Raw genomic sequence first — 10,491 nt, forward strand, 5'->3', positions numbered from 1 at the left:
CAAATCTGAATGTATAAGAAAATGTAATAATATACCAAAAACAAAGCAACTGACAGGAAAATAATGTAAAATAAGTAATAAATTACAATAGATTATTATTAAATCATAGTCACAGAAATGATCACAAATGTACCTACACACTCTGAACAGTAAAATTATAAATTAGTATATAAAAATTTAATATGGAAAAATGCACATAGCCATATGTTGCTAGCAACTAAAGAAAATTTTAAAGCGACTTCTAGACACCATTATGAACTGCATTAAACTAACAAAATATTGCTTAAAAAAAATTGCTCAACATAGCGAATATCCTGCTCGGGCTGCGCGCTGGGCCACGGCGCAAGCACTGGAAGATGGGGCCGCCCGCCCATCCGCCCCGTGCCCCGGGTCCCCGCCCGCCGGCCACCCCGGCGTCCCCCGCGAGGCCCCGGAGCCGAGGGCCAAGCGGCCGCGGACGGCAGCGTAGAAGGCGAGAGGTAGAGATGATCTTCAAAATGAAGTCTCTGGAAAATGTTCAGTTCTCTGCAGGAACTACAAAAATGGAAGGAAAGAACATTTTCAAAACGAAATTGTTGCCACCGCAATGAAGAGTAGCCCCCTCTCTCCGCAACTAGAGAAAGCCCGTGCACAGCAGCGAGCCCGTGCCCAGCAACGAAGACCCAACGCAGCCAAAATAAATAAATAAAATAAAATAAATTTATTTTTTTAAAAAAAAGCTTTCTAAAAAAAAAACGGAATTGTTGTGAAAGTGTGTTTACAACGAACTGATACTACTGACAGGGTTTTTTTTTTTCTTTTTAGCTAATAAAACACTTTAACAAGATTGTATTTATGGTCAAAGGAAACTGGACTAACCATGCGGCCGAAGACTTTTCCCGCCATGACCTACTCTGGGAACAGCCCGCAGCGGCTGCAGGAGATCTGTGAGGGGCTTGAAGCAGCCGCCCAAGACCCCCGCCCCGGGGCCGCCAGCAGGGCCGAGCAGTGACGTCCCGCTGGACGCCAAGGCCCTGGGGGGCCAGGCAGCAGCGGCAGCAGCAGCAGCAGACGAGGACAGACACGAAGTTCGGGCCTTACCAGAAAGCCCTGAGAGAAATCAGATACTCCTTGCTGCCCTTTGCTAATGAATTGGGCCCTTCAGCCGCCGCAGAAGTAAACCAACAAATGCTGCAGTAACTGGTGGACGTGGGCTGTGACCAGATGGGTGGACGCTCCCAGGAGGCTGCCCATCTGGGGTGCAAAGGAGACCAGCAGAGGTCCCTGCAGAGGGGTTTCTAGGCTACAAACCCAAGGCCCTTTCTGTGTCCCATTGCGCTGTTTTCCACCTCCTCTCCAAAACCATCTTGTTAGCTGCTTTCCTTTTCAGGCAAGATCCAGAGATTTCTCAGCTCTCCTGATATTGTGTCACATGCACTTTCTGTCCTGTCCCTGTGATGATGGGAAGGCTTTCCCATGTAGCCGTTTCCTTGGGGTTTATTTGGCTTATTCTGAGCTGTCATGGGGAAGAGACTGGCTTCCTTTGACCTGTGTTTGGTTTGTGCATTTTTTAACTCAGCTAAGGGTAAGGTTGGTTAACATGAGTTGGCTCTCTGCCTCTTTTTTCTCCTGTTTTAAAAGATAGCCATGTATGCTGTTAGAGGAGACGTAACTATATTAAGGGAATGAGAAAGACTAGAAAATAAAAAGCTTGAGAAATTTAAAAAAATGCTGGCAAAGATGATGGAATACAGATATACTTTAATAGTCTTAATGGCACTGTGTAAATTAGCCCAATTTTGTGGAAAGCAACATGACATCTATACAAACAGCAGTAACTATTTATTGAGCACTTAGGCAGGGTTCCAGAAACTTTACATAATCTTGAATTCTTAAGAATAAATAAATGTTTTAAAAGTTCCTTTATTTTACAAACAAGGAAACTAAGACTTTCAAAATAAATAAACCTATATGAGACTGAAGGCAAGATGCTACTTCATTGAAAACAAGGCCCTGCACATTCCTTCTACCTCAGGGTCTTTGCCCAGAATGTTCCCTCACCCCAAAATACTCTATACACAAACACAGTCCTCCACAAATTAACACCTACACATCACAAATCTCAGCAACAATTTCACTTCCTCAAGAAAGGTCTTTACTACGTACCCATCCACCCACCAACCCACCTAGATCTGGTCCCCTTCTTATACTCTCTCTTTAAACCTATGAGTTTGTAACTGCACACGTATCTGAGTGTTTATTTGAATTAAAATGTGTCTCACCAATGCCGGTTCTGAAGGCAGGGATCATATCTAACCGTATACCACTGTAGGTATAACACAGAGCTGGGCACCTAGTAGGAATTCATTAATATTTGTTAAAGCAATGAATGCTAATTTACCTAAATCTAATCCAAAATTTTACTTAACCCAAGATATAATCCAGTCCTCAAATCAAAACCATAAGCACCTTCCATGTACAAAACACTTCAACAGAGCTATAGTCATCCTTGTGTGACACAGCTGACAAATTCCCTTGTATTTACCCTCTGACCCAGCAATTCCACTTGAGAAAATTTATCTTATAGGAAAAACTCTCACATGTGAAATGGTATTCATACAAGTTTAATCAATGTGCCATTATTTGTAACAGCAAAAGATTGGAAACAACCTAAGTGTCCATAGATAAGAGATTGGATAAATAAATAAATAATTTAATAATTAAAAAAATAATCAAACATGGGGCTTCCCTGGTGGCGCAGTGGTTGAGAGTCCGCCTGCCGATGCAGGGGACAAAGGTTCGTGCCCCGGGTCCGGGGGGATCCCACATGCCGTGGAGTGGCTGGGCCTGTGAGCCATGGCCGCTGAGCCTGCGCGTCCGGAGCCTGTGCTCCGCAACGGGAGAGGCCACAACAGTGAGAGACCCGCGTACCGCAAAAAAAAAAAAAAAAAAAAAAAAAAAAACAATGGAACACTAGAACACTAAATATGTTCCATGGGGTCAGGAATTTTTGTCTGGCTTGTTGAACCCTAGAATCTACATTAGTATTGTTGGCACATAATGGACACTCAGTGTTGGCTTACTGAATGAATGAAAACTCTACAATCTCCCCCCCACCAAAAAAAAAAGAGTAAGAAGGCCCTTTACGTACTGATATAGAATGACCTCCAATACAGTAACATGAAAATAGCAAGGTACAAAAGAATACATACAGTATGCTGTTCTCTGGAAGAATAGATAAGGTAACAGTGATTGTGAGAGACAATCATATTATTTCCTTTTGTACCTTTAAAGCTGTGAATTACAATATTCTCCATTCACAATAATACCTTCGATAATAAATATCTGGACCAAAAAACTTGAAACAGCCTCCTTTCTGTTTACAATAATAATCTAGCTTTTTGTGTTAGATGCTATAGTTATTAAACTAAACATAATTTTATATTTTTATGGGTTTTGAAAACTATAAAATACATATATTATCATTCACAAACATTATCTCATTTGGCCCTTGCAACAACCCTGTGAAACAGGTTGTTTCTACCCCTGTTTTATGGAGAAGAAAACAGGCTGAAAGGAGTTAAATGACTTGACCAAGTGATACAGCTAGTAAGCTGTGGTCTCCCAACACAAACCCACCATTCATACATTTATTCAATACCAAATACATACAGTAGGCTCAGGTAAGTACAAGCAGACCTGGGTTGCTGCCTTTTAAGAGCTTACAGTCTAGTAGGAGTGTGCCTTCCAATGCAGGGGATGTGGGTTCGATCTCCCTGATCGGGGAACTAAGATCCCATATGCCGCAGGGCAACTAAGCCTGTGCGCTGCAACTACTAAGCCCGTGCCACAACTAGAGAGAAGCCCGCGTGTCGCAATGTAGAGCCCGTGTGCTGCAACGAAAGATCCCATGTGCTGCAGCTAAGACCCGATGCAGCCAAAAATAAATAGATAAATATTTTTAAAACTTGTTAAAAAGAGCTTCCAGTCTAACTGGTGAGAATGGCATCAGTCAAATCGTCTGATCCCAAAAATATTATGATTATGAACTGTGATAAGAAGTACAAAGAGCGATTTCCCTAGTGGCGCAGAGGTTAAGAATCCGCCTGCCAATGCAGGGGACATGGGTTCGAGCCCTGGTCCAGGAAGATCCCACATGCCTCGGAGCAACTAAGCCCATGAGCCACAACTACTGAGCCTGCACTCTAGAGCCCACGAGCCACAACTACTGAGCCTGTGTGCCACAACGACTGAAGCCCGCATGCCTAGAGTCTGTGCTTCACAACAAGAAAAGCCATCGCAATGAGAAGCCCGCGCACCGCAAGGAAGAGTAGCCCCCACTCACCACAACTAGAGAAAGCCCGTGCACAGCAACGAAGACCCAACACAGCCAAAAATAAATAAATAAATTTATTTTTAAAAAAAGATGGCCTAGAGCAGCAATTATTATATCAGCAAGAAACCATATAAGCCTGGCTTTCAGATTTATAACAAGTACGTAGTAAAGAAGATATTTTGAAAATATGTATTTAGAGCATGACTGTCCAAACAGGATACCAATAAAGGTGTTCAAATTGTAAGAAATATTAAGTGAAAATTCAGGGACTGGATAATCCAAAGCAGGTCAATAAAGAATCATACAAATCTGTGCTTAATGAGAAGTGGAGGCTGATTTATATTAGCTCATTTTAAAAGATGCTTCCTGGGACTTCCCTGGTGGTCCAGTGGTTAAGACCCTGCGCTCCCAGTGCAGGGAACACAGGTTCCATCCCTGGTTGGGGAACTAAGATCCCGAACACTACCTGGCATGGCCAAAAAACAAAATAAAAATAAAATAGGCCCCGAAGCAAACAGATTAGATTTCCATTTTTAACAATCTGGCAAGGCATCAACTTGTTATTATATGTAATTTTCATTGTGATAGAGCTTACTTCTAACTGTACAGAGTTATTTCTTTAACCATTCAAAATAGAGAAGGGAGGTTTGGTTCAAAGAGTCTTTGAAGATTACAAAGGGAAAAAAAACAAGAGATAAATACCTTACCACTATGCCAGTCTGTACCTTCTGAAACATACCTGCTCAACTTTCATATTCTTAATTCATCTTTACATGTTTTTCAAAACATCTGACCACTCTAAGGCATCTGACACTGCTGACTACCTTTCCTTAAAATTCTTCTCGGTTTCCCGTCACACTCTATCTTGGTTTTCTTCCTATTCTTGTCCATTCCTTCTCAGGCTGTTCTTTTCTCCACTCTACATTTAAATATATATTCTCCAGCACTTTGTTCTATCTAGATCTCTGTTATCTTTCAATTTATACTCCTCCTCCAGGGGCTACATCCATACTCACAGCTTTAGTTCCATGTATTCCAGATCTACGTACATACACTTAACTACTGGACATACAATCATCAAATCTTACACAATCTCCTTAAAATGTCAGGAATCTCTTCTCTCCATTCCCTCTATCATTACCTTGGTTCAGGTTCTAATCGTTTCTCTCTGACAGAGCAATGAATGACCTCTTCACTAGTCTCACCAGTACCAAGCTAGACAAGGCTAGTAATTAGTAAGCATTCTAAAATTTAAATGTGATCATGCTGCTCCCCTGCCAAAATTATTCAGTAGGTCTCTATGGCTTTCAGGAAAAAGTTCAAATTGGCTTACACAGTAAATTCCTGTCAATGTCGCTAAGCTCCATCTCTACCACACTCAATCTTTTGGCCAAACTTTGTAATCGGGATACAGTTTGTATCTTAACCCCTCCTCACCTCTGCATATGCTGTAAACCTAATCAGGGTATTCCCCAACAATCCCTGAATGCCAATTCTGACCTAAAGTATAACTTCATCCAGGAAATCTCTCCTAAACTCATAGGCTAATTTAGATACCTGCTCTCAAGGCTCACATAAATTCTCCTCCTCAATTTCTTCCATACCAATCACATTCATGTATAGGTCTTCTCCATTAGACTATTAACATTCTCCAGAGAAAGAGCACTTTGTTTTGTTTTGGCCTCACGACATGTGTGACCTTAGTTCCCCGACCAGGGATCGAACCAGTACGGAGTCTTAACCACTGGACAGCCAGGGAAGTCCCAGAGAAAGAGCACTTTGTATTCCCTGTAACTGACACACAGAAGGCATCCGACAATTGCTGTTTGAAGGAATGAATGAGGATTAAATGAGAATTTATATTTTGGTAAAGTTATTCTAGTGATAATGAACTTGCTCCTTTTACTAGAATGGGCAAATCCTTCACTGCAGTTGAAATGGCACAGGGGCTGAAAGCTCTTATCACCTCATCTCTCACTATTCATGAACAAAAAATTAATTTTGTAGCTAAATATAAATTTGTTTAAAGGCACAGGTTTGTCCTCTGTGAAAAGGGAAAAGCAAATGACATTCTAAACTAGGTTATTTAAAACAGAATTCTATTTCCCCACCAAACTCCTCCCAATCAATACCCTGTTCCACCATTACCACCCTTTCCAAAGAAAACTTTTTCTCCCTCCACCTTAATTAACTGTTTAGCCAGAACCTTAGACCAACTGTGTGTTCATTTGAGAGGGGACGATGCTGGTAAAGGAGGGGATGGAGGAGGGTGAGTAGTAAGTGTCCAGTTCTCTTAACAAAACCTACTCCATATTTTCTTTTCACATCCCAGCCCAGGGAGGTGATTTAATAAAAGTCCTCAACAATCATCTTCACTCTCTTTTCCACAGCCTTGATTGACGTCAAGCCAAAACTACAGTTTGATTTAATAAAATGTCTCACAAGGGAAGTGAACTAGAGCAAACTGCATGGAATTTTGAGGGAAACTAGAGATTACAATGAGTTCTATGAGGTCAATCACCTAACAGGTAATTGAAATGATTCTGTCCAGAAAAGACCTACTGCCTCACTGTGCCCTCCCTTCCCTCCCTTTCTTCCACCCACTGCCAGCCCAAGCACAGAAAAGGCATCAAGTTATAATAAACACTAACAGATTAAAGACTAAAAGTATACACTGCTCCCTAAACATCTCAAGATATTTTTCTAACAATCTGCATTTGTTGCACCAAATGATAAAGGAATAAGATTGTCATTCATCTCCCGTAAGCGGCAAAAATATAACTGGCATAACTTCTATGGTGAAAAGTCACATACTCTTGGGCTCACACAACCACTATCATTAGGAATAAGGTAGACAACAGTGCAGGGAAGACTGGGGATCGGAGTGAAAAGAGTGGGTCTCAAGAAACAACTGTAAGGAAGTTTGTGATTAAGAGCCCCAAATTCGGGCTTCCCTGATGGCACAGTGGATGAGAGTCCGCCTGCCAATGAAGGGGACACGGGTTCGTGCCCCGCTCCGGGAAGATCCTACATGCCGCGGAGCGGCTGGGCCCGTGAGCCATGGCCGCTGAGCCTGCGCGTCCGGAGCCTGTGCTCCGCAACGGGAGAGGCCACAACCGTGAGAGGCCAGCGTACCGCAAAAAAAGCAACGGGAGAGGCCACGAAAGTGAGAGGCCCGCGTACCGCAAAAAAAAAAAAACGAACCCCAAATTCAACAATCCATTCTTTACAAAATTATAGAACCCCCCCCCCCAAAAAAAGGTCGAAGGAGAAATCGATTTAGAAACTTGTTCGACTCTTTTCAGCTATTTGTAAGCACACAGAACTTTCAAGCCTGGATGTACTTTTTCAAATAGAGATTTCCAAGCCTCACCTGCCAGAAATTCTTTACAAGTTTGTAATGGAGCCTGGGAATTGGCATGTTTACTTAAAAAGCTCCCCAGGGACTCTGATCAGCAGCTAGGTGTGTCAGAAATGCTATACACCTTTACCAGAAGGGCTCCTTCTAACCCTTATGGACACCCTACGAGTCTATATTAATTATCAAAGTTCTTCCTAACAGCATCAGGCCACCTCACCGAATCCCTCTGTGTTCTCCATCACCCGTAGGATTACTGCCTTAATTTCAGTTCATTCCTCACAACAGCGGTCTATCTTTCTCATCTCCACCCTTGTAGTAATCAAGTAATAAGCAGAAGAGTAAAACAAAGGGAAACTATCACTTCAATACCCGGAAATCCTGTCAGTTCTAACATATGAGGGAAGCAAACCCATTCTAGGTCATTCCAACCTGCACTGAATTTTGAACGCATCGAAACACTTTCAAAGGTGGTCTGTGAAGCGGGTCTGAAAGGTTAAGTTAGAAGACAGCTCCTCGATCTGGAAAGGATGGGCCAAGGTTCTGAAAGGAAAAGGGAGACCTGAAAGCGGGGCGGGTCGGGGAGCCGGGCGAGCGGGCCGTGCGGGCACCTCCGGCCGGTTCTGACACTCGACACCCCAGCCTTCACTCAGGTTGCTAGGAAACAAAAAGGCTCCACGTTCCCTGCAATTCCTCCCGGGCCTGCAGGAGAAGACAGGGGCCTCGGGGCCCGAGGACGCCACGGGGACAGGCCTTGGCACTGCCCCGGGCACTGCCCCGGGGGCGCGGCAACGAGGCAGCTCCGGGGCCCGGGAGCTCCGGCTGAGGGGCCAGGCGCAGGGAGCCGGCCGGGAGTTAAGGGGGAGGGCGGCCTGGCCTCCGACCGGCCGCAAACGGGCCCTCGGCGCCGAGCGGCGCCCGGGGAGGCCGTGGCGGGCTCGGCTCCCGCCAGGCCGCAGCCCAGGGTCCGGGGCGGGGTGAGGGGCCTAAACGACCATCCGGCTCCGCGCGGGGGAGGGGGCGTCTACTCACACGTGCTGACAAGCCGCGGTCCGTACGGGCGTTTTGAGCACCTCCTGACAGACGGGGCAGTAGAAATCATCTTCGGTGTAGGACGTGGCCGCGGAGAGCTCCTCGGCCATGTCGGGAGATGGGGGATCGAGGTTATGGCGGCGGCAGCGGCCCAGGTGGCGGCGTCTGCCCGGGGCCCGACTCACTGCGTGAACCAGGAGGGGGCGGGGAATCGCGTCAGGAAGCGGCTCGCGCCAGGAAGGAGGCGGGGCCCTGGAGGGGCGGGGCCCGGCGGAGCCGGGCCGGGCCGGGTGGGGCGGGGCGGGACGGGACGGGGCGGGGCGGGACAGAAAGCCGAGACGTTACGGCCGCACGCGCCGGGCGAGGGTAAATCCCCGGGCTGCTGCTCTTGCCGGGGCAGGACGGGGAGGCGGCGCTGGGCGGGAGGCAGCGGCCGAAAGAGCGACCCCGCCCGAGGCCACTCCCTTACCTGGCTCCGCAAAGCAGACGCGACTCAGCCCTCTTCTGCGCCGCCGGCGTCATTTTCCCCGGCCTTTCGGCTCCTTTTCCCCACCCCCTCCTCGAGCCCCCCACCCGCGCAGCCGGCTTTCGGCCGCAACCTACGGTTTTCCGCGGCTCCCCGCCCCGACCCTACACTCCACTTGCGTAGACGCTCACTTAGGTGAGCCAGCTTCACGGGCTAGTGTTGGTAGAGAAGCCGGGAGACGTCCTCGGGCTTCTTGTCCAGCCGCTGCCGTCTTCGCCGCCGAGGCCTGGAACGGAGTGGCCGGCGGAGTGTGCTGGGCTCACCGACCTTAAACAGGGCCGGGATCGAGGCTCATGGTGCACGTGGATCCCACCGCCCCCTTCAGCTGCTCTCTCGTGGCATCGCGCTGCCTGCAGCCAGCCCCGCTGGTCACCGAACATGAGGCGGCGAGCGCGGGGCCGATGAGGGGGTGGAGGGCGGCCTCCGTGGCAAACGGCCTGTGACGTATGCAGCAGCTTTTCACGTTAACAGCTGGGTGTTCACTGTACCCCCAGCTTCCCTACAGCAGGGATCCCCTTTCGAGCCACTCCTATCAGATACATTGGGGTTTTCAGGAATTTTTCCTCAAAAAATAGCATTACATGATAGTAAATATTTGATCCTTATTGTTGCCCTTGTCAGAATGTTTGATTCATGTCAAGGTGTGTTATGTAATAATCCGTTATGGGATTTTAATCCTTCGGAGAGGAAAAATTAAAGCCCCCTTGAGAGGGTTTCAGCTTTAGACCTTAACACAGTGTGAGTGACAAGTTACAGTCGCAGATGCGGTTTTTCACCAACACCTTTGTTTTGTTGACAGCTTTGAAGAAGAATGAGGTGGAAGCGTGAACCTAGGCATTTCACCGTTATTCAATAATTTAAATGCTTTTTTGTTTGTTTGTTTTGGTTTGGTTTTGGCCATGGTGCATGTGGGAATCTTAGTTCCGGACCAGGGATTGAACCTGTGCCCCCTGCAGTGGAAGTGCGGAGTCTTAATCACTGGACTGCCAGGGAAGTCCCAAATGTTTCTTTTTCTTTTTTTTTTTTTAATGGGCCCTTAATTCCGAGATATATCCACACAATTGATAGATCTGTAAGGTGAGGTCACAACCACATGAATGGAGCTAAAGAAATCTAGAACATTATAAAGCATCCTCAATTTGCTTCAGAAAAGAAAAAGGTTTCATTACCATGCTTTGTTAAAGCTTTCCGCTATGAACAAAATGAATCATAAATAGAAGCCATTGAAAGGCCTAGTTAATTCAATTCTGTCATTTATTG

At 46.2% G+C, this 10,491-nt stretch overlaps 1 protein-coding gene across 1 annotated transcript in view; it reads right to left on the reverse strand.

Moving 5' to 3' along the window:
• The window catches only part of RNF138 (ring finger protein 138), a 46,153-nt gene extending 36,536 nt beyond the window's left edge, over positions 1-9,617 (reverse strand). Inside the window, exons 1-2 of the mRNA XM_067699389.1 lie at positions 9,363-9,617; positions 8,706-8,889 (exon numbers count right to left, since the gene is read on the reverse strand). Of these exons, the coding sequence (XP_067555490.1) occupies positions 8,706-8,889; position 9,363 (185 nt within the window). The 5' untranslated portion in view covers positions 9,364-9,617. The remainder of the gene's footprint in view (positions 1-8,705; positions 8,890-9,362) is intronic.
• Between the last annotated feature and the right edge of the window lie 874 nt (positions 9,618-10,491).

Source organism: Pseudorca crassidens, chromosome 12 (assembly GCF_039906515.1).
Source record: "Pseudorca crassidens isolate mPseCra1 chromosome 12, mPseCra1.hap1, whole genome shotgun sequence".
Taxonomy (NCBI): domain Eukaryota; kingdom Metazoa; phylum Chordata; class Mammalia; order Artiodactyla; family Delphinidae; genus Pseudorca; species Pseudorca crassidens.